Below are 23,975 nucleotides of genomic sequence, written 5' to 3' on the forward strand. Positions count from 1 at the left end.
GACTCACCGACGGTCGGACCCCAGCGACCTAGGCCTACAGCGGCTCTGCAGCACCGGCGGGGCGGGCCGGGGGCGGGAGCGGCACGTGATTGGCAGCCACTGGGGCCATTTGGGAGCGCGTGGGCCCGCATTGGGCGCCCGGGAAACGCGGTTTAAAACTCCGGGCCCGGCCACGGCGCGCGTAGATGGCAGCGGCGGCGGCAGCACCGGCCGGGAAGACCAGGTGCGAGCGGGCGGGGCGGCGGGGCTGGCGGGGCCGAACCGGGAGGGGCACCTGAGCGGGGAGGTAGAGGGACCGCCTCCCCTCCTGTGGTCCTGCAGTCCCGTGCCAGCTAGGAGGATCGAAAGTTTGCTTGGGACCAGGGACTTGGCCAGACAGACAGACAGACTGCGCAGGAACAGAGGCAGAGGAGGGGAAGGCCAGAGGGACACAGTCAGGGAGAGATAGAGGGAACAATATCCAGGGCGAAAAACGGAGTAAGAGAGAGCAAGCAACTCAGAGCCAGAAAGAGCGCAGAACTCGAAATTCCGAGGCAGAAAGCGAGGAGAGCGAGCGGTGGGCAGAAACGCGCCGAGGCAGAGACAGAAGCCTCGGCCCGCGGAGACGCAGGCACCCGCAGAGAACGCTTCGGATCCGTCACGGTTTTGCCTCATTTGGAAGATATTACTTCGCCCCTGAAAAAAAAATAAATACAAAAAAGGTTTGGATATTAAGCGGAGACAAATCCTTCTCAGTTTGGAGGGAGTGGGGAGGAGGTGGCCGGGGTAATGCGGAACAGATGCGGCCTCGGGCATCGCAGAGCCTCGGGCTGGGGCTGGGTAGGAGGCGCCGCCCGCCGCTCAGGTCCCCACCCGGGACCGCAGGGGCCGCCCATGCCTCTCCAGCTTCTGCGTCCATAACGCCCAGCGAGCCCCGTAGTGCCCAGGGCATCGCCGGGGATTCGGCTCTAGTCCTGCTCGCGCGACTCCCGCTTAAACTCTGTTGCGGCTCACGAGTGCGCCTTTGCTCCTGGTTTGCGATTCCGCTCGGATTCTCCGGTTGAGGGTGGTTCCGCTCTCAGCCACCCTCAGTCTTCGTAAACGCCGGCTCAGGCTAAGGCCCCCCAGGTGGGTGTTTGGGGCTCAGCGGGCATAGTTCCCTGGAATTCGTTTTGCGTCCGGCGGCCTCGGCTGGCCCGGGACGGGGAGCTCTGGCGGGGACCCGCAGGCTGGGGGACCAGCCCTGGAGCCAGTCTCGCGGTGCACTGGTGGAGCGGCCGAGGGGCTGCGGGGACTGCGGAGTGTCAACTCTCTAGGTCTCCCATCCGGGTGTCCGTGGCCGCTCCTGGACCGGAACAGGCGCTCTCCCGGACGCCGCCGGCTGAACTTTCTCGTTTGTCACAAGTTCCCAGACCCTGCGCAAGGGCCGCGGACGCCCTGGTGGTGAGCACAGGGGGCCTGAGCAGAACTTCTCCAAATTCCCCCGGAATCTGGAGCCTGAACTTTTCCTGGATTTCCAGCGTGTGTGTATATGTGTGGGGGATCCTCAGTGTTGTGATTTGACGGATGAGGGAGTCCGGATTGGGGGTGGCAGGAGGCCGGAATCTACGGCCTTTTTGCCCTCTTTCCGTGCTTGGAATACCCCCCGTAGGGAACCCGTGGAGCCGGTTCCGCCCGGGGTACGGGATGATCTTTTTCGTTTGAGAAAAGTCTGGGGCCTTGGGCTGGCAGGGCGGGTGCTGGTTTTCTGGGGGCGCCTCCAGTTTCAGAACTAGGAGAGAAGAGGGCTCCACTGACTCGATGGTCCGTGCCAGACAGGCTGTTCCCATTGCAGAGATTGTTCCCGCTGCAGCCGCAAAAACTATGGGTTTCCAGTTCGCCGCTGCGACAGCCGCTGGCCGGTGACTTCCCCTCACTCGAGCTCGGGATCCTGTACGCTGTAGGCGGGTCGGCCGGGCAGGCGTCTTCCTAGAAGTCCTGTCACCTATTAGTTTTAGGTGGGGTGGAGCGAGTTGTTTTCAGTTTTTTGGGATTCGCTTTTCACTTCTTGGCTTTGCCCGTCGTCCCCCAATGGGGAAGGCACTCTGAACTAAGAATCGGTGAATTTAATGCCTACTTCCTCTTTCTGCGAACCAGCTGTGCTAATGTGTGTGTAGGCAGTCAGAAAAAAAATCGAATTTGCTGCCTAGTGAGAACAAATTATCCGGATAATTGGCTCAAACTCTCCTCTTTCGAGGCCGGGGTAGACAATCTTTGGAAAAGGATCAGGGAATCGCAACTTAGGAGGGAGGTAAACACCTTCCCCTAACCCGCAGACCTTAGCGGCCGGACTTCGGCAAGGACGCGAGAACCTGGCTGCGGCCTCACAGACCCTGCGTAGAAATCGGAACTGAAGAGCTGAGCTGCAGAGGAGACGAAACCCGCCCCGGGCGAAGGCAACCGCAAAGGCTAGCGCTTCGGCTTCGGGATGGGCTCGGCCTGATGGTGGGCTGGCAGGTCAGCTTCGAAGGCCTTGGGTGAGTGTCTGGGGCGGAGGGTGTTCCCTGAACACCTGTCACTGCCATTGTCATGTAGGGTCCCGTGTGGCCACGAAATTGGAGCTGTTTCTCTGCTCTGATACAAACATAACTTGTACTGGGGACCCCTTCCACACACACTCATTACTGCCTAGCAGTACTGGGGCAGAAAACAAAATTTCTAGAGGACGAGGGGCTGACAGTACTCTGGCCAGGTCAGGCCGAATGGGTGATCCTCCGCGGACCTCTGCCAGCAGATAGGGTTTGGCAATTGGAAAACCCAAACCGCCTGTAGGTTTTGGGGGCAACGGGAAAGAAACTGAGCCAGGGGCACAGGCGCATCTCTGACCTAATCCTGAACACAACCTGACACACATTTTCAGGCATTCCAGATTGATAGACCCTGGGACACAGATACACACACGGACGACCGCACGGTTGGATGCATGGGTTAGTCACCTGGACTGGACAATGAGTATCTCACTGAAGCACACCCAGGTGAGAAGTCTCACAAGTAGAGGCACATACACATAGGGGCACACAGGCTGGACATAAACTCACAAAGCCTTCTGACAGACTGTTATATACCCACAGGTTAAATGCACACATGGACACTCACGGGTATCACACGGAGACACCCACCAAGGGCAAAGGCCAACAGCCCCACCTCTCACACTGGCCCAGTGCAGCCAGAAAGGCCCTCGAGTCTACGTCTGTGGCCTGTCCTCTCCGCTCCCCATTCCCACTGCTCTCTCCAGGCCTCTCCGCTCACTTCCCCTGCTGGGCTTCTGGTCCTCCAGGAGCCAGCCCCCACCTCCCCCACTTTCCCATTCCTCTCCCCTCTCCCCCGCCCCTCCCCACGGTCCCGCTCGGCCGCCCCGCAGTGCCCATGTAAATGACAGCAATAAATATCTAATCAAGGCCCCGGGCGACGCCGCTGCCGCCCGCCAAAGCCCATTACAGAGCGGGAGGGTGAGGTGAGGAGGGGTGCTGGGGGGACTCGTAAGCTTCCAGCAGAACGTGTGGTCCGGCCTCGACGTTCGCCCAACGCTGAGCACCCCTCACCTCTGACCTTGAGAAATAAATGCGCGCCCCAGCGCCTCAGTTTTCTCTTTGGTAAGAAGGGTACTTACTTAGCGGGGCCCTCCATTATCCAGCGGCCCTCTCTCTCTGTTCAGTCACCAGTCCGTTCCTCGGACAACTTATTTGATCCGGCCTCAGTGCTGCTGAATGGGCGAGTGTCCCAGCTCGCACAGAACCCGGATCCCAGCTCTCGCCCCAACTGTTCTTCGGACTTGAGCTGGGTTTCTGGCCCCGCCCGGCAAAGGACACAGTGTTTGGTTCCGCAGTCGCCAGACTGGAGTATATTTTCCAGACCAAGTCACTCTTTTCAGCCAGTCTGTCGCCACTGCGGGCGCTGCTTCAGTGTACCCCAATGTCACCGGAGCCCACTGGGTCTCGCATCCCTTTCTAATCGCCTGCCCTATTCACCACGGTTTATTCGGGAGGTAGCGGCGCCCTATATCTGTTTGTTGGCTCGTAGGGCGGGAACCCGGTTCTCGGAGCGGGCACGACACACCCCTCCCCGAGTTCCTCCAGCCGACCGAGGCCAGCACTTGTGGAGGGAGCAGCGGCTACGCAGGGACTCCGCAGTCTCTGTTTCTCGGCTCGGTCTGGGTCTGGACGAGCCTCGAGCGGCCCAGCTCGTCCCCGCGGGACTCCCCAGCCACGGAGAACCAGGAGAGCGAGGCGGCCTCCTCCAGGCCAGGGAGAGGCAAGGAACATGCAGTGGCCTACTCTGTCCCCTGCTCCACCCCGGCTCCGTCCCAGTCTCCTCGGTCTTCGTCTGTGGCGCTCTAGCTGCCTCTCGAGTGGAAAGGAAGCAGAGAATCAAACAATTATCCCGACAATTCCCGGGGTGGGTCTCAGGATATACCCCGGGGCTGCGATCAAGCCTCCCCGCCCCGTGCCAGGCTGCCCTCAAGCCCCGAAACTGGACGGCATTAGAGAAAAAACAACAAAAACTAGCTTTCTCTTCTCTCTCCCTGCCGCATTTCGCTGCCTGGAAAAAAAAAAAAAAAAAAGCTCCTGCCGCCCGATTTCTTTGCACCACCCCAAATGAAAGACCTCGGAAAACCTGAGGACGTAGGCGGGAGGGGCCTCCCTCAGTCTCGGCCCATTAGCCTGCGGGGGGCTAATTACCCCAATTAGCGGCTGATTTATAATTAATGGCTCGGACCGAGGGATAATTGGATGTTAATGGATAACAGTTTGTGTAGGGAACTAAGCGCCTGGGCTCCTCTGGAGGGCCGCAGGGGCGGGGTATGTCCGGAGACCCACCCCCGACCCTGGCTCTCTCCCTGTGATGCCCCTCCTTCTACCCCTGTCCTTCATCCCGGAGCCAAGAGGGAAGGTGAGAATCTCCTTTGAGGAACTGAGCTCTAGGTGCCCAGAGTCCAGTACTGCATCCGATTTGACCCTTGCAAAGCTACACACTCTGAAGCCCACCTGTCTGAGGTCCTCGGCTTCAACTCCAGAATCACTTCTAGGGCCCTCAGTTGAGCTGGAGGGAGAATGCCAGAGATTCTGGATGGCTGTCCCTACCCACATGGATAAGACAGAGTGTGGTGAATGGTGGCAATGTGGGGGTCATGGTGCCTGTATCAAATGCAGCTTGGGGATGAGGCATGACCTAGGTGAGAGCAGTGGCCAGGGCTTGGTTGGTGTGGAACAAGGCTCAGTCGGTTGCAAGGTCAGGGCTACAGCTATGGCCAGGAGGTGGCTTGGCTTTTTGTAGGGACATGGAGCCTCTTCTGTGAGGATAGGGCAGGGCAGGCCATAGGGTGAGGAGGAGAATGGCTCACTCAGTTCTAGGCTCTGCTGCCATTTGCACATCTCCCAGAGCTGGTCTCCTGTCATCCAGGGCATCTGACCATCTACATTTCCCCTAGAATCTGAGCCTTGGAGCTGAAACGCTATACACTACCCGAGAGTTCATTGCCTGACAAACAGAGTCCACTGCTCTATCTTTACTCGTGGAATGAATGTCTAATGTTCCCTGTGCTGGGTACTAAGTACTGGCTCCAGAGCAAGACCCTGGCCTGTGGAAGGCAAGGTTAGATGAGCACTGAATTCACACTTTGGAGTTAGACTCCCGTGGATTTCATCTTGGCTAAGCTGCTTAAATGCATGGCTTTGGGCAAGTGACTTTACCTCTCTGGGTTGCAACTGTCTTATCAATCAAATGGGAATCATGAGATTGTTCTCAAGATTAAATGAAATGCTGCCTGTCAGATCTGTATCAGGATGGCTGGCAAAAATAGTTGTTATTATATCTTGAGTGAAGGGCAGGCAAATGGACAACTATGATTTGGTGAGGTAATGCTATGGTAGGAGTTCAAAAATGTCACATGACCTAGCCTGTGGTAACAGGGGAGCTTTCCTGGAGAAGGGGGTGCCTAAGCCTAGTATGAGGGATCAATAGTTCTCCAGGTAATGCTGGTGGAGGGACAGTGTTCCCAGAGGAGGAGGTAGGGACATGGTGACTTTGGAGAGCTGTGTCTCAGTGCTGGGTGGGAAGGTGTTGGTGCAGTGGGTCAGGAATGAGCAGGAGGGGAGGAAGTGGAGACGACAAATTTGGAAATGCCTTTCAGGAAATTTGGATTTGAAGGGACCAGAGATAACTGGCCTAAGACATGAGTTTATTTGCTTTAAACAGACGATGGAAACAAGTTTAAATGTGCACTGTTGGAGCATTGGGGCAGACAGAGGTTTGCAACCCGAGAGAATGAGGATCTGAGGGAAGCGAACATTCCCCAGCCTCCCCAACTCTTACCCAGAAGTAAATGATGCCATATTTTCTGCCATTAGTCCTTATATGTGTCTCTAGAATGTGTCCTTGGGTATTTCCCTGTGGCCTTGCTGACCACGGTGAATCGTTGAATTGTTGGTACTCTGGCCCAACCCCTGGAGCGGGGGCATGGCCGGGAGAAATCTGGCCCCTTGCAAGGTGAGGAAGAGGTTGGTTCCTGGGCTTTCTGGACCTTGGAGAGCCTGATACTGACAGTGGAGTTTCAGGGAGCTTGGAGGGTTCAGCATGGACCTGAGAATGGATTTGGGACTCTTGGAACGCCTGTAAAATAAACAGCATCTGAGAAGATGCAGGGATATCCTCATCTCTGGCCTGTCCCTAGACCTTGTGCCTGTAGGGTAGAGCAGAGTAAGGCAGGGTGGAGCAGGGGTCTGGGTATCACCTTACATCATATGCTTCCAATGCTAATTCATGGCAACTCAAGACTAAGGACCGACATGGTAATAGGGGTACTTATTGGGATGGGAGCTTAGCTTTCACAATTTCCAAACAGACACAGGCACCTCATTTTCCTTGAGCCTCAATTCCTCATCTGTAAAGTGGAGATAATAATGCTGCCTCGCTCATAGAGTTGGGATAAGAAATTAATGAGGTTACTATAGTTGAGTATCTAGCATGTACCAGGCATAGGCTTCTCTTAAAACCTCAGATCTGTTAGCCCAGAGCTGGAAGAATTCTAGATCATCTTATTCAGTCACTCCCCCAACATGCACACTTACACACGTATGTGCACATACATGCACACTCACAAAGGAATCTTTCCTCCTTAGCCTCCCTCAGGTGGCTGGGCAGTCCTGAGTCGAATACCCTTCTCACAGCAAAGCTTTCTCTCCCTCCTGGAGCAGTCATTCGGTCAGTGTTGTAGCAGAAGTCAGAGATGATAGGACCCTAGACAAGGTCACATAGCAACCTGAGGTTGGGGCAGGAGCTCTGGGTTGATGCTTCTTGGTTCATTTATTTACGTTCTTCTGTTGAGCAAAAGTCCTTTTGGTCTCTAAACTGCTAGGTAGGAGGGACAGCCTCTTCTGGGGGCATGTCCAGGGCTGAAGGAGGATCAGCATTTCTCAGGAAAGGAAGTCCATGGCAACACTTTACCTTGCAATGCCTCCCACTGCCTTTGGCACCCAGGTTTACTCCTCACCAGGGTCTAGCTCTTGGCCACATTCTGGACATAAATATCAGAAAGATTCTCAGCGACCCAGAGTTCCTTTTCTGCTTCCACCACCTACTCACTATAACTTTACCTCCCTGAGTCTCAGTTTTTACATTTGTATAATGGGGATAATAATTCCTACCTAGTAGGGTTGTATTGAGTGGGTAGAAGAGGGCTTGGCTGGTGGTAAACGTTCAATGAAAGGCAGTTGTCATTGTTAATGAGATAATGTGTCTTACCATGCTTGGGACAGGGGAGGCAAGTTGCCCTTGGTTCTTTCCTCTCCTGCTTTTCTTGCTTTCCCTTAAACAAAGTTGTTTTGCCTTGTTCCCCACTATGTGTGGGAATGAGAATGGAGAATTAAAAGTTCAGAAAAAGAGGAAGAGGTGAGAGATGAGGTAGGCCTGTGGGGTGGCTGAGCCCAGTGTGACCAAAGGAAAGGTCCACTTTCCTTTTAATCAAAGATGCCTTGCATGTGGTTTCCTAGCAGTGCTGCTGTTAATTTATAAAAAATGCCCCCTAATAAAATTCTGCTTGATTCTTCGATTGGCTGGGCATTAGGCCGCAGCCAGCAGCGACGCGGGGACATAACGGATGCATTTGCAGATTTGGAAAATTAAAGCCATCTATATGGCGCCTGTGGCGGGAGATCCGCCGATCTGCTTGCTTAATGAAATATAAAGATTCTTTTAACCAATGTAAGCACAATTCGACAGCTTGTGAAACGCGGCCGCGCCATGATGGATGGCTCTCCTGGCTTGCCAGGAATTGCGGGGCGGCACCTTTTAAATATATAATTGATTCTGTTTGGAGTGTGCAGTGGGCTGAGCCCACGCAGGGCCCGGCCTGAGGCCAGGAGTGCAGGGCCCTATTTAGAGGCTCCTGTAGGCCCTGCAGGACTCCAGCCTGGGTGGCTCTTGGCCTCCCTGTAGGGCTCATAGCACTCAGAACTGAATGTAGGTGGGACTGCAGCTTCTAGGTTTGGCTGAGAATCCCAGGGACAGGTCTGGACTGCCCCTATTTCTAAGAAAGGGCTCACTGGGCAGGATTCCCCCCAGACCCAGGCTTATAGTTCTGGGACAAGGGAGATTGTAGATGGGGTCTCTGAGTGTTCATTCTGCTTGGAGGACCATACTGGTCTGTGGCGGACCTGATTCCCTTACCATCTTTTAGTCTGTGGTTCTTTCTCATCCATTTGACGTTTATTATTTACTAAGCACTGGCTGTGTACCAGGCTCTGTGCTAGGTGTTGCAGAAACAAAAAATGGAAAAGAAAAATCTATTTATCTTTGTGCTGATGGGTCTTTCTATCTTGCTGCATCAGCTTCATGTCCTTGCTTTTCTTCTTTCTTTTTTTTTTTGTATTTCTCTCTTGTTTTCTTCCAGACTGTTAAGGGCCAGATGACTTCTGAGGGTACCATTTACTGTACGTTCCTCTGGTTTCTCTCTCTCTCTCTCTCTCTCTCTCTTTCATTCACACACACACACACACACAAACACACACACACACACATGCACGCGTGCAGGGCATACCCACAGACATAAATAACTACAGATACCTGCACATACTGCTGTGTGGTTGATTGTAGTCAGACTGAATGCATACATAGCTACACATAAACAATGAGATGTGCTATAGACAGGTGACTGTGTGTTAGGTACCACATGTGTACAGCTCAGATGGTAAGCAGCCTCGACCAACAAGGGCCCCTCTGTGGCCTCAGAGGTAAACCTGGGCCTCTGATGTCTACCTGGTGTGAGGAGGAGTGTGAGGCTGGGTAGAGGAGAGCTGAGCTGGGAGGATTTGGGCTTACATACAGCCTCATCTCACAACACACATACACACACGTGCATGCATGAGTGTACACACCAGGGGAAGTGTGCTTTTTCTTTGCCGTTGTCCTATTGCCTTGGGTCAAATCAGAGATGTTAGAATGAAACATGCTTTAGTAAGAGCCTGAGTGACTGGGGTTAGGAAACACTAGCTAGTGGGAAGAACCTCACCTGTGGAAACCTGTTCCACCACTTCCTAGTGGCAGCATGGCCTTTAACAAATTATCCAGTCTTTCTCATCTTCCATTTCCGCACCTGTAAGATGGGGATAATAACAGTCCCTACCTCCTGGGGCATTGGGAGGAATGAAGGAGACGTCTGATATATTTGAGGCACTTAAAAAATAGTTGTTGTTTTTAATTCATCTGATCCTTATCTCCTGGGCCTACCTCTGTGCCAGATCCTGTGATTTGGGCTGTGGTGAGGAGTACAGAAATGCATGAGATACATTTTCTACCCTCAAGGAGCTCTGTCCATTGGGGGAGAAAGAAGTATTATCACACTCCTCTAATTCAGGTAATGGAATTAAGAAAATCTATGGAAGGTGCTTGTGTGGTGAGCTAAGGCTCAGAGAGTATGTTCGGTAAATGGTAGCTTTTAGTATTGTTGTCATCATCATTTCTGTGACCTGAGCTTAGCTATCTGAAGCCTAGAGATGGGAAAGATGCCTTCTTAGGGATGAGTTGGGGAAGGCCCCATTTCCCAGGAGATATCAGTTGAACTAGGCCTTGGTGGAGAGGGAGGGATTGGTCAGGTTAAGGGGGAGGGCCAGGAATGGTGTTTTGAGTGGGGGGCCCAGCAGGAGCAATGGGCACAGAAGTGACAAAAAGAAGTGGCAGGTAATCTGGTATTACTGGGTGCAGGGGAAGGACATCAAGCTGGAGGGGTGGACAGAAGCCAGACTGGGAAGGTCTTAGAGACCTTCAGAGGACCAATGGGCTGGGGGAGTTATGGGACTACGAGAGGTACCTCTCCTGGCTTCAGTTAATAAAGACTTGTCGTGCATCAAAAACTGGGTTCAACAATAATTAAGTCAATTAAAATGTCACCACATTAACAGCAGAAAGCTTTAAAGCAACAAAGCCCCAGAGTTTGGTGGGGGAGGGGCATTCCAGCCCAGGAGGGTGGGGGAGGGGGAGGGGATGGGTCAAATTACTTCTAAACTCCGTTCCCTCTTTTTCACCTGGAGCTCTTGACACGTTTTGGAGCCTGGCTCCATCCCCATTGGAACACATGAATAACCTTCACTATCCCCACCCTCAAAAAAAGAAAGAAGGAAAGACTATAAATGTGAAAATCACCTGTAATCCCAGCTGCTATCTCTGAGATAACTCCTGTTAACGTAGGCTGTATAACCTTCCAGACTATTTTTTCTATGCATTTTTATACATACATTACAAAAATGGGATCACATCATGCATACCGTTACCTATTTCTTCCACTCAACAACGTATTGTGCGCATCAGCACATACAGATACACATCATTGTTTTAAACTGTGGCACCATATTCCATTTCGGGCACGACTGTCCCCTCATCTGCTGAACTAATCCTCTCTGCATGGACAGTGAGGTTTCCAATTGTCTGCCATCATAAGCAGAGCTGTGATAAATATTCCTATATACATATCTCTGCATACTCGAAGGATAAATTTCTGGAAATGGAATTGTTGAGTCAAATGATGCACTCTCTAAAGGCTTTTGATGCAGGGACTAGAGCTTTTTTTTGTCAGCAATGTAGAAGAAGGGCCATTTCCCACTCCCCTAGATAACCCTGGGTAATAATTTTCCTTTATATTTGCTAATCTGATTGTTGAAAAATTTGTTTCTATTTTTATTTCTTTATTTACAAGTAAGGCTGAGTTTTTTGTGATATGTCAGATGGCTATGTTTCTTCCTTAATAAGCTGTCTCTCCATTTCCTTAGCCCTCTTTTATTAAGGTGACCATCTTTTTGTTCCTATACAAGAGCTCTTTACTTGTTATGGATAATCTCTTTTATTTTTATCTGTGCTATTATTTTTTTAATCAATTTTGCTATGTCATTAATATGGTAAATATTTTTCCAGGTTTATTATTTATGGTATATTCTATCATGCAATGTTTAAATGCATTATGTCTCCATGTCTATCATTCTTTTCTCTTAGATCTCTGCCTTTGGGGTCATGTTTATGGTGCATAGAGTGGGCTTCCGTAAGTAAATGTTTTGGTAGGTGTTATGTGTGAGTGTTAATGCAGAAATCTGTAAATCCAGCCCTCAGCTCCCGACTTGTGTATCCAATTGCCAATTCAACATTCTTACTTGGAAGTTGGATTTATATTTCACACTTACCATGTCCCCTCAAAACCTCCAGTCCCCCCTCGCAGGCCCACTTCTCCCTCAATGTTCCTGATTCAGGAAATGACCCATCTTCACTCAATTGCTCATGCCAAAAGCTTGAGTCATCCTTTTTTCCCCCTTTTCCTCACATCTTATAACTAACCTTGCAGCAATCATGTCGATTCAGCCTGCAAAATATGTCCTGAATCTGACCACCTCTTACTATCTTCACCCCTAACACCCTGCAGGCACCTTCCACAGGCACCTCATTGCTGGCCTGAATTTCTGCAGTCGGCCTTGTCTTTCTGTTTTCTTTCTTGACCCTCTGTAGCAGGTTCTTCATATAAGCAGCCAAAGTGAGACGTTAAAAACAAATCATATCATGTTACTTTCTATTTAGGACCCTCCAGGAGATTCCATCACACTCAGGATAAACTTCAAATTCCTTACAATGGGCCATGTGCCCTCCGGAATCTGTCTCCCGCCTCTCCTTCCAGACTCTCTCTTCCAGTCGCTCCCTCCCTCTCTGTGCTCCAGATCCCTGGTTTTCTTATTGTTCTACACATATAGTGAGCGTGTTCATGCCTCAGGGCCTTTGTCCTTGCTGTTCCTTCTGCCTAGAAAGCTTTTCCCCCAGAGCTTCGCATGGCTTATTTCAAATATCAGAGCCCTTTCCTGACCATGTGTTCTAAAATAATCTTGTCTTTTCCTCTTGTTATTCTCCTCCTCTGCTTTATTTTTCTTCAGAGCACTTATTCCTGTCTGACATTATTACATATGCTTATTTGTTATTATATAGACCTCCTCCCCTGGTATGTAAATTCCACCAAGGCAGGGACTTTGTTTGATGCATAGTAGCTGAGTGCTTAGTAAATGTTTGTTGAATATAAGTAACATGTGAATATGTGTGATTGTAATGTTTGTGTGTAGGAATATCTACTGCACAGATAGATAATTATGAGAATGTCTGTGTGGAACCGTAGAAATAATGACATGGAATTTGTGACTATTGCTGAGTTTGTGTGTGAATGCCTTGCCAAGAATACCTGTATATGTGTGTTTGTATATGAAATGTGTGTGCTTGTCTGAGTGTGTGTGAGGGCATGTACTGTGGATGTTTGGTTGTGTATAGCTGTGTCTATTTCAGTAAGGGTGGGGAGCTGGGACACCTGGGCACATTCTTCCTCTTATCAAACAGACCTGCTATTGCCCCAAACTTCCCTCCCCTCGTCCCCAACACCCAGGAAACAGGAAACATCTGTGTGTCTTTGGGAGTCTGTATACATTGGTCATATTCCCAAAATGACATTCAGGCCAACACAAGATGGGTGCTCAGACAATGACTATGAGGGTCCAGAGGAGACTTGGGACTGATGGGACTTTGGCAGCATCATGCTGATCTGAGCCATTTCAGTAGGAGGAATGTGTTCTCTAATGAATTGGCCACAGAAGAATGAAGCTAAAGCCAGGTAGGGTGGGGCAGGCCCCAGACTGGCTATGTGGCCTTGACATGCTACTGCTATTTCTCTAAGTCTCAGTGGACTCATCTGTAATTGGGGTTCATTGCTCTTGGCAGCTTGCTTCTTGAGAATATGATCAGAATAGAGGGAAGTAATGGTAGTGAATTTATAATAGTCACAACAGTAGTGTTCTTATGTCTGTGTTGCTCATTAGGATTTTAATCCACAATCTCATCAGAGCGAATGCCTCACTATCCCCAATCCAGCTCTGGGTTTGGCCCTATGTGGGCCTCAATGGATGTTTGTTGAATAAATAATAAGTGTGCAAGTGAATCAATGAATGTACAAATGAGTAAGTGCCTGGACAACCAAAAGAAGAGATGACAGCATAGAGCAGCAAATGGATTGATAAATCACAATGGCTCACACTTTTGAGCCACTGTGCACCAGGCTCATTGTAAAGGCTTCTCTTAATCCTTGCAATAACCCCATGAGATAAGCACTGTTTCTAGCCCCTTTTTGTAAATGGAGAAACAGGGTCAGAGAAGTTAAGCAACTTGTCCCAAACCACAAAGCTAAGTGGCTGCGTTAAGATTCCAGTCCAGGCAGTCCGACTCCAAAGCCCAGGGTATTAAACCTGACACAAGCCCTGCTGAGTGAATCAATGAATGAGTGGGTGAATGAAGAAATAAATGTAGGAGCTCTCCCACTCTTAGTCATGGGCAAGACAGAAGCTTTTGGGGGTAAGGTGGGCTAGGAGTGACAGCCTTCCTCATTGGCCTCTCTAACTTCCTTGTCTGCAGGCGAATGCCGCGATGCAGCACTACGGGGTGAATGGCTACTCGCTCCATGCCATGAACTCGCTCAGCGCCATGTACAACCTGCACCAGCAGGCGGCCCAGCAGGCCCAGCATGCCCCAGACTACCGGCCTTCTGTGCATGCACTTACGCTGGCTGAGCGACTGGCTGGTAAGGGCTGTGGAGACAGGACCTTGGGGACAGGACTATGAAGGTTGGGGATGGTGGAGAGGTCTAGGGGAGGAGGCTCTGGAAGACAAAGGAGGGAGGGAGCAATGGGAAAGTTTCCTCTAGGAGGTTTGTTCTGGAAGACCCAGGTCACTCAGCATCACAGAGAGATGTCAATTCAAAATCTAGATGTGACTCTCCAAGCACCTCTTGTTGCCAACACTGTGCTGGGCTCTGGAGCTGCCTTATGCCTCCAAATCCCTTTAACAACCCTGTGAGGGAGGGATTCATTAGCCTGTCTCACAGTGGAAGAGGCTGAGGTAGGATCATAAGGGACTAGCCTAGATAGGAAGTAGCTGGAGTGTCCAGGGGAGGATAGTTCAGGTACAGGGAGTCTATAAACAATGAGAGCACTCTGTTTCAAATACCGATGGTGTGCCAGGCACTGTGAGGCGTCCTCTCTCTCTCTCTCTCTCTGCATCAAATCATTCAACCTCGATAAGGAGAGGTTATTATCTCTATTTTATGCACAAGGAAACTAAGGCACAGAGTGGTTAAATCTAGGCAGGGGTGGGATCAGGGGTTGGAACATGACATTATGGCTAAAAATATTACAGGGTCCGTCCATCCATCTTTCTTCTCTGAGCCTCAATTTCCCCCATTGTAATAAACAGGGGACACTGACAGCGATCACCCATAGGATAGTTGGGAAGTTATTTGAGCTAACGTATGCAAAGTATTCAGCTGAGACTGGTAGGTGCTCAGCGGTCATTATTACCCAAGTCCCTAGGTAAGTGCCCATGAAGAAGCTTCAGCCTGGTCCCCTGGTTCATCTGATTATTACACTGCCCTGACAGCCTCTCAGTGGGCATGGGAATGGTTCGATAGCATAGGTAAGGAGTGTGATTTTCTGTCTCCATCCTGTCTCCATCCTGTCTCAGGCCAAGCCTTGAGCAGCTGGTGACTCCATGTGGGCCCATCCTGTGCCAGGAGGTCCTCAGAGGACTTCAGGGCACCCCCAAGGAGACCAGGTGCTCATAGACCTGTAAGAGGGCATGGCAAGAGGAATGTAGCTAAGGTCAAATGGTAGGGCATCTCAGAGCAGCATGATCGATTGGTGTAGTCAGGGAAGACTTCCTGGAAGTCATGGAACAGGGACCAGGCCTTAAAAGGGCAAGGAGTAGGGCCTAGCATGAGTATAGATAGGCACAGAGATGGGATGGGATATGAGGACCCAGCCTGGGGATAAGTACTGGCTTCGAAGGGAGGTTGGGGGAAGCGCTCCATTCTTTTAGACCCTGTCAGGCCTCTGGGCAGGGCTCAGTGGATAAAACTGAGCTCCTGGTCACCTTCTGCAAATTGGTGTGGGGGCATTAGTCTCCAAAGTAGGAACGTGGGTGCAGTCCTTCCTCGGCTATGGCTATTCTCCGGTTTAAAACGAATCCCTGAGCCCATCAGCTCCTGACCGTGTGTGAGGACCCAGAAAGGAGAAGTCAGGGACAGAGGCTCACCTCTGTTGGTTGGGACAGAAGAACTGGAGTATTCAGCTCTACCCCCAATTCTCTAATTCTGAAGCAAGAAGTACATGAGCTCCAGATGGGCATTTGTATGGAAGCCTCACCTTCCAGCAGGAGGTTTTGCTGATGGTACAGACAGCCTGGCCTCCCAGGCTGTGACCACCCGCCTCTTGTAGTCCTTGGAGCCAGCAACAGGATGCTGAGGTGTTGCTCCCCCAACCAGGGTTTGGCCGACTGAGACAGGTCCCATCCCCTCCCCTGCTCCAGAGTGATCAGCATGAGTATGAGGCCGAGTTGGGGCTGGGATTAGCACCAGTCTGTGAGGGGTCCAGAGCTGCCTCTTTAAGCTGAAAAAGAAGCAGCCCAAAGTCTGAGGCTTCCTAGACACCCAGTTGCCTCCTTTTGCTCCAGTATTGAGGATGACTCCCCAGTCCCTGGAGTGCTGGGGAAAGATTCCAGTGGCCTTGTGTGGAAGCTGACCCAACTTGGGTTCCCTTCAGCACAGGCAGTCCAGGATCCACTTGTGGGTGATGGGAGGCAGGGAGAGAGGTTACTGTTTATCCTCCAGGAACTAGTCAAGCTGAGGGGCTGGAGGCTAGATACCAACCCTAGGCAGACTTCTATCCTGGGTGGTTTTCATGTTACCAGCATGAGGTAGGACTGTGGAATCACTGGCCCACCAGCCCTGTCTCCCCTCCAAGCCTGAGGTGGTTAGAACCTGGTCTCTGTCCTTTCCTTGAGGAAATGGCCAAAAGGGTCAAGACTGGATGTAACAAGCTTTTCCTGTGCTCGCAGGGCCCTGCCAGAGGCCAGGCTTTCTGCAGACGAGACGTAAGAGCAGGAGCCTCAGGTCCTGCCATCAGAAACTCATAGGCTAACCTGGATGATGAGATTCTTACCTAGAAGACATAGAGTCAAGTGCCAGGAAATTCTGTCTACCCAGCAGACCTCTCTCAACTAGACCTTGCAGATAAAGCCCAGCTCGCAGCCCGACCTCTCATGGTCAGGGACCAGTATTGTGTTAGCTTCCAGAATCTAAGGGTCATAGGATGTTAGGACCTTTGTGACAGATTTACAGATTATTAGCATTCTGTTGTCTCAGAATATTATACCCATAGTACCCTAGGACTTTAAGGATCTCAGGGCAATGCCCACCCACCTCCCTACCTCCCCCCACCAAACCAAATAAGGAAGACCCCCCTAAATCACATTCCTGACAGTCATTCATGGAGATGAGTTAGATCTCCGTGATCCTGATAGTGAATGATAAGGGTGGCACAGTCTTGAAAACTCAGCCCTATGTAGAGGGGATGGGTAATTTCCAAGGAGAAAGGGTCAGGGTCCAATTCTGGCAGGAACCTGGGTGTCCGAAATGGGTCAGAGCAGGATAAGGTTCAACCTATTTCCCATAATTAAATGGGCCCCCTCTCCTTGCCCTCCAACGGCTGTACATTTCAAGACATCATCTTGGAGGCCCGTTATGGCTCCCAGCACCGCAAACAGCGTCGCAGCCGTACAGCGTTCACTGCTCAGCAGCTCGAGGCCTTGGAAAAGACCTTCCAGAAGACTCACTACCCGGATGTGGTGATGCGTGAGAGGCTGGCCATGTGCACCAACCTGCCTGAGGCTCGGGTGCAGGTAGGACCTGCTCCTTGTTAACAAGACCTTGTCGATAAGCACCAGCCCATCAGTCTGGCTTCCCTCTGTCCAGGAGCCAGCAGTTGGGCCCTCAGTACCAAAGTGTAACTGCTGTCTCCATGAACACTTTCGGTGACGGGGGGAGTTTTGGGAGGGATCGAGGGTATGTTTCCTAGAGGGGCAAGGGCAGTGTTATTATGCACATCCCCTCCCAGAGCTCCCAGTTGCACATCTCCATTTCTTCCCTGCCCCCTCCTACTGCTCCTCTCACTGTCCCCAGGTGTGGTTCAAGAACCGTAGGGCCAAGTTCCGGAAGAAGCAACGCAGCCTGCAGAAAGAGCAGCTCCAGAAGCAGAAGGAGACTGAGGGCTCCCATGGGGAAGGCAAGACTGAGGCCCCAACCCCAGACAGCCAGCTGGAGACTGACCAGCCCCCCAGCCTGCCCAGCGGTGACCCCCCTGCCGAGATGCACCTGAGCCTATCTGAGCAGTCAGCCAGTGAGTCAGCCCCTGAGGACCAGCCTGACCGGGAGGAGGACTCCCGGGCAGGGGCCGAGGAACCCAAAACTGAGAAGAGCCCTGGGGCTGAGAGCAAGGGGCTGGGCTGCAAGAGGGGCAGCCCCAAGGCAGGTGAGGCTGGGCAAGTTCTGCGGGTGGGCGGGGGGCCCACCCCAGGGAGAAAAGCCAGGTCCAGCCTGACAAGGGCCTGGGTGTGCAAGGTGGGCAGAGCAGTGGGGTAGAGTGAGCCTTTAACATGTGGCGCTTGGGCGTGACCCATTAGAAAGGACTCAGCCATAGCAGGCCAGTGCCAGGTGGTCACCCTTTAGTTGCTGAAACTTAGGAAGATCTTGGGGGTTCTGGGGAGAGGGGCTGGGTGGCAGGGGAGGCATACTTGGGGGAGCTCAGGGCAAAAGCTATTTATCAATCATTATACAAATATTACAGTATTTTAATAACCAGTATAGACATACTTGTGCATATTGAGTGAATACCATATTGGTACCAGAGATTCCCACATACAGCAGAGACTCGGAGCTGTGCTTTTGAAGAAACAGAGCTCTGGCATGAGGCATATCTCAGACACAAAACCTGAGCCCAGGCAGGGAAGGAAGGGCTGGGAGCTCACTGCTGGAGGAGGGTGGAAGCCACAGATAGGAGAGGGGAAGAGGAGCTGACCACCCTTGCAAAGCTGACTCCTTAAGAAGTCAGACGTGGGGCCCTGAGTCCCTCCCTCCCAGAATTCTGAGGGATGCTTCAGGATGCTTCAGGCATCCCTGACATTGGTGGATGTGGTTTCAGCCAATCCTGTCATGTCCGCAGCACTAGTGGGATGAGAAGGCTGAGGGAGCCCTTCCTGGCAGACCAGTGGCCTTGTCCTGAGTCTTTGGTTCTCTGCTTGCAGATTCTCCAGGCAGCCTAGCCCTCGCTCCCGCAGCCCCTGGGAGCAGCCTCCTGGGCCCCTCCCACTCCTACTCGTCATCCCCGCTGAGCCTCTTCCGTCTGCAGGAGCAGTTCCGCCAGCACATGGCAGCCACCAACAACCTGGTACACTACTCATCCTTTGAAGTGGGGGGTCCAGCCCCTGCTGCTGCTGTGCCCTACCTGGGTGTCAACATGGCCCCGCTGGGCTCACTGCACTGCCAGTCCTACTACCAATCCTTATCAGCAGCTGCAGCTGCCCACCAGGGCGTGTGGGGGTCCCCACTGCTGCCTGCACCCCCGGCAGGCCTGGCACCTGCCTCGGCTACCCTGAACAGTAAAACCACAAGCATCGAGAACCTGCGGCTTCGGGCCAAGCAGCATGCGGCCTCCCTGGGACTCGACACTCTTCCTAACTGACTGCTGGTCTCCGACTCAGCCAGGGGTCTTGGGTGTCCCCCACCCAGTCCCATGGTTATCCCCAGTGGTTCTCAAGGAGTTCACTGAATGAGCCCAGAGATCTGGGGCTTGGAATCCGGCTTCCTGTCCACCCTCCCCTAGAGCCCCAGCCCTAGGTGAAGCTCGCATTTACATACCCTCTGCATGGCCCTGCTTGGATCCCATGAAAGCTAAGAGGAGGAGGTGAGAGGCTGGGGTACCCCCAGCTTTCCCGGGAGAGTGAGAAGCTCTCACTGGCTAGACCCCCACCTCAATGTCACGTCCTCCCTTCCCTCCTCCTCCCTCCCTTCTGCCCCTTAGTAAGTCGATGTGTGGAATGTGAGATATAAATATAAATATATAAAGCTCTATTTTCAGGCACCTGCCTGCCCCAGGCCCCCTGCCTGCTCTGTCTCTTCTCCGCTGTTGCCCTTGCCTCCACCCTCAGCTCCTACCTCTCATTCTGGCTTTCCCTTCTCTGTCTCTCTCCTTCTTCCCTGACCTCTTCTTCCTGCCTCTGTCCTGTTCCGGACAGCCTCTTCCCCGAGCCTTAGTCTTCCGCATTCTGGATCTTTCCCCCATGGCTTTTGTCGCCTTCCTCACTTTCTTTCTTTGGTACTGGCTGTGTTGGTGTCATCCGTTCCCAAGCTGTGTTTCGTTTGGGGTTGTGACTTTTTAGCTTTAGCAATATTGCTTCTTCCTGTTCCTCTCCTTCTACTTCTTCCCCACCTGCCTGTCTCCGCCCTGCACTGGCACGCTCTCTAGGCAGCCATTCCTTTCCATCCTTAGTAGAGGTGATCAGACCCTAGGTGGAGACCCTGTAGCCACTGGAGCTGCAGGTAGGAGGTGGCACAGGTCCCTAGAAGGGGTGGCGAGTCATGTTCTTTTCTCTCTTTTCTCAGCTTTGAGACCCTATTCCTAAGATTGAGGAAGTGGGGAGTGAAGGCAGGAGTCAGGCTGGGGCAGGCAGTAGAATGGCAGCCGCCCTGCCTGTAAGAACGCCAGGACAGAAGCCTGCTGCCCGGCTCATCCAGGACTGCCCACAGGGCTCTAGACCTCCCTTTGGTGAGATTTCCCTGGTTGGAGGAAGGCAGCAGGGGGAGGGATGCTCTCAGAGAGAGGTGGTACTCCTCTGCCACACCCTGGCCTCCAGCTTCAGCAGCTAGTGTCCATTGCAGGGATGCACTTGAGCCAGGAATGAAGGTTGAACTCTAGGTCCTGATCACAGTGAGTGCAAACCACACAGCAGTGTGTATTCTCAAGCTCCTGTTGATGGGCTGCCCCAGAGCTGATTGCTGAAGTAAGGGCTGCGGTGCAGCTAGTCCCTGGCACAGAAAGGTATGTTCCCGTTTATGACTGGGAACCCAGTTCAGCAAACTCCCTTTCAAAGAGAAGTGACCTTGAGCCATCCCATAGCCTCTCTGGGGCTGTGTCCCCATCTGTCTAAGATGGCTTGTGCTGTCCTGTCCAGCTCTAATGTTCTGCATGTCTGTGCTCAGAAGTTTTTAATTAAACTCACGACAATGACAAAATGGCTCTCAAAAGCACAATGTATGAATTAGAAAATTACTATTGCCTTACTGTGAAGCAATGTGTGTTGCATACACAAGCCTCTCTGTGGGCACGGCCACAATCTCTGGGCCTCAGTTTCCCATAAGTATAATGGGTCCCTTCTAGTTGAGACAATCTGGATTTGATCCTGCTTTTCTTGAGTTCCAATGCAAGTCTCTGTTGTCACCCCATCTCCATGCCTTCACGTGGTCTCAGAGATTCAGGGCAGGAGGAGGGGGCTGGCTTGCAGATTCCGGGTCATGATCACCAAACCTGTATGCCTCACCACTGAACTGTCCACCCCCTGCTTAGAGAAGCTGCTTCTGAAATTCCTAAGGCTTGTCTCCTTTCCCATTGGGAAGAGGAGGGGGTCTTTTGGTGTCTCATTAGGATTGGTTTGCAGAGCAGTTGATGCCTATCGTCTTTGGGGGGACTGTCTGGGCTAAAGCAGATGGAGAAGGCTTTGGATGAGAAAAAAGTGAGAGGGATAGTAGTCTGGACCAGGAAACTATTTGAACAAAGCAATAGAATGAGACTAAGTAGAAAACAGGGAAGAGGTGGCTGGCTTCATGAGACATGGGGCTTAGGGCCTTGGATCCAGGCTAAAGCCCTTCATCTCCATGTGGCAAGCACCAAGTCAGGAAGTAAGAGTTTCTGAGTGGGGCATCAAATGAACCAGGCTCTGGGATCTGGGATTTGGAAGGTGAATCCAACAGCTGCAGGAGTACTAGAGAAGAAGGAGACGGAGACTCTAGGAGACAGGAGGAATTTTTGGTTTGTCCTCTGGGATCAGCTCCAGGAAGGTCTGTTTCTGAACAGAATGAAATCTCATCTGGGCTAGGCATAGGGACTGAAACATCTTGCCTGTCCCTGGATGCAAATGACTATCACTGGGCCTTGGAATCCAACAGCTCTGGACATCGTCAACCTCTCCAGGCAGTCTCCCCTGACCTCCTAAGAGGCAAGTCCACCCTAGAGTCACGTTCTGTCATGGCCGGAGCCAAGCCCACCTTAGGCTCAGCCCAGCTTTCTTCTGTTCTTTTTCAATGCTTCCTCATTCAATCGACCCAACTCTGCCAGCCCAGAGGATGTGGTGAAATGTGGTCTCTGTGCCTGGTGGATGTCCACTTTCTTTAAGGGACCAGCCTCATTTACTGAAAGCAGCTGGAGAACAAGAGGAGAGCGTATTGAGCATCTCCTTCAGGATCGAAGGATGTGTGGGCTTGGGGCGGCCCACCACCCCAAGTCTGAAGCCGAAGCCTCTCTCAGCTCCACTGGGTCACCCTGTGGCCTGAGCTGTGACTGTCCCAGGAAAGCCTCATTCTTCACCTCTCCCTCCTATTTGAGGTCTCCATTTCTCTGCTTCCTCATTTCCCCAGAGCATGGTCCAGGGACCTGGGCCCTGACCCTGATTCCTTGGCCAGAGGGCTGTACAGATTACCTTCCAAACCGGCTGTTTTGTGACCGTTTGTGCTTAGAGGTTGTGCCAGTCTGTGGCAAAAACACTGTATTCCGTATTTATTTATTCTGTTAGTTGAAAAAACAAGACTCAAATCTTTCCTTCCCCTGCGTAGTACAGCATGACACTCCGTCCTGTGTATCGGTCTGTCTGTCTGACTTCCTGTGATGTTGTGACCTATTCTTTGTCCTACTTGGCTAATAAAAGAGAATATGCCAGCACAGCCCTTTGCCCAGTTTCATTCCCGGAGGTGCCTGCAGTGGGCTGAGCAGGTGGTGGGTATCTCAAGGTTTGCTCAGTAGAGGAGGGAGGCAGGCCTGCCTCATAATTGGCCGCTCCCGTATTCATCTTACAGCTCTTTCTATGGCCATTACCTATGTGTTGCTGGCATGTCACTTTGGAGTGGTCATGGGAGCAGAAGGACCGGGTAGGGAAGGGTTCCACTTTCTCTTGACTGTGTGGACCTCACCCAAACACATACGGTAGGTGGTCTGGGGCAGGGACACCTGGAGGTATTCAGGGCAGCCTGGAGGGTGGGTCTGTAGGATGGAAAGGGCAAGGGATTCTTTGGGAAATAGCAAGTAAGCCAGGGCAAAAGGGGCATGACGAGCAGGCACAACTGAGTCTAAAGCCAGAGTTGTTTTTCAATGGGACAGGTGGCCTCTGGAGGGAGTAAACTCTTTAGAGTCCTCAGAAATGAGCAAGTAGAGGATGAAGAAGAGGTTTCTGCTATGGCTGGCACCATGAATTAGAGATTTATGAAGGTCCCCAGCTCAGGGCGAGGGTGTGTGTATGTGTGTATGTGTGTGTGTGTGGGGGGGTTGTGTGTGATTACAGCCTATACGTCTGTATGCACATCTAAGAACCTGTGCCATGAATTCATAAATGTTTGCTTATATTCCTGCGTGTGCATGCTTGTACATGAGCAAAGAGAGGGAGACTGCGAGACTGTATATATAGGCAATAACTGCAGAAAAACTGCATAACTAAGGAGTTATTTCTGTGAAATCTCGGTTCCTTCTGAATTTCAAGAAAAATACGTCAGGCAACCTCTTCTGCTTGGCCTTCACTGTCCTTCCTCAGGTTCCAGAGTTATTTGCACAGAGCCTCTGAGCCAGAAGGGGTGGTGCAAGCTTGGGGCTGGAGTTTCGGTGGGGTGAGCATCACCTCTGAGGATTTCCTGGTAGGAGAACCCCAGCAGCCTGAATAGTGTGTAGGGAGCTGCCTGCTAGGCTTCCCAGGGGTGGCAGGCAGGTCCTAGGAGATGCATTCCTCTCTCCCCACTGGGGATGAGGATTAGGGCGGGGAGCACTCCCCCTTCACCTTGCCATCCCACCTCCTTAGGAGGGGCTGGCAGATCAAATGTCTGCCCCCAATCTCCCATTGCTCTCTCCGGGATCTGAGCCACCACATGCCTCCTACATACCTCAGCCCCACTGCACACACCTTCCCTGGCATAGAGGGAGCCAGGTAACCCTGTGATAAGTGATAAGTTCTGATCACTTATCCACCTGGCACTTTACTGAGCACCTGCTCTATGCCTGGCCCTATGCTGGGTGCTGTATACACAGAAGCAAGTAAGGAAAACATGGTCCCTGCTCTCCAGACAGAACACAGGGAGATTTGAGGTCCAAAAATAGAGAACCATGGGAGTTCAGAAGAGAGGTCACTAGCTCAGCCTGATGAGGTCTAGAAGGCCCCTTGGGAGGGAAACTTTCTAGCTGGGTCCTATAGATCCAGTGTTTGCCAGGAAGGCAAGAGAGAAGGGTGTCTTGGGAGAGGCACATCTCATAAAGTCCTACAGCACCCAGTCAGCTGGGTGAGTCTCTGAGCCCTGGGGGAGCAGGGGGTCTGTCTGG

General features: G+C 51.9%; 1 protein-coding gene across 12 annotated transcripts; it reads left to right on the forward strand.

Moving 5' to 3' along the window:
- The first annotated feature begins 146 nt into the window (after positions 1–146).
- DMBX1 (diencephalon/mesencephalon homeobox 1) lies at positions 147–19,317 on the forward strand. 12 transcript variants are annotated; one of them, XM_036233503.1, is made up of 7 exons: positions 165–223; positions 2,295–2,495; positions 11,497–11,542; positions 13,933–14,097; positions 17,056–17,250; positions 17,531–17,879; positions 18,652–19,317. In XM_036233503.1, the coding sequence occupies exons 2-7, from the start codon at positions 2,461–2,463 to the stop codon at positions 19,086–19,088; spliced, it is 1,227 nt and encodes a 408-aa protein (XP_036089396.1). In that variant the 5' UTR covers positions 165–223; positions 2,295–2,460; the 3' UTR covers positions 19,089–19,317. The 12 variants fall into 12 exon arrangements, with proteins under 12 accessions (XP_036089427.1, XP_036089396.1, XP_036089418.1 ...); XM_036233511.1 differs by lacking the exon at positions 165–223 and adding an exon at positions 273–701; XM_036233515.1 differs by lacking the exon at positions 165–223 and adding an exon at positions 789–1,107.
- Positions 19,318–23,975: the final 4,658 nt, after the last annotated feature.

The sequence above is a fragment of the Rousettus aegyptiacus genome, unplaced genomic scaffold, assembly GCF_014176215.1.
Source record: "Rousettus aegyptiacus isolate mRouAeg1 unplaced genomic scaffold, mRouAeg1.p scaffold_m13_p_1, whole genome shotgun sequence".
Classification (NCBI taxonomy): Eukaryota; Metazoa; Chordata; class Mammalia; order Chiroptera; family Pteropodidae; genus Rousettus; species Rousettus aegyptiacus.

What these genes read in the sequence shown, in the direction of transcription:
- DMBX1 (XM_036233503.1), top strand. Translation starts at nt 2,461, where the DNA reads ATGGTGGGCTGGCAGGTCAGCTTCGAAGGCCTTGG. An exon ending in GTCAGCTTCGAAGGCCTTGG is followed by an intron (nt 2,496 to 11,496) that starts GTGAGTGTCTGG and finishes CTTTTCTCTTAG; the next exon opens with ATCTCTGCCTTTGGGGTCAT. An exon ending in TGCCTGAGGCTCGGGTGCAG is followed by an intron (nt 17,251 to 17,530) that starts GTAGGACCTGCT and finishes CACTGTCCCCAG; the next exon opens with GTGTGGTTCAAGAACCGTAG.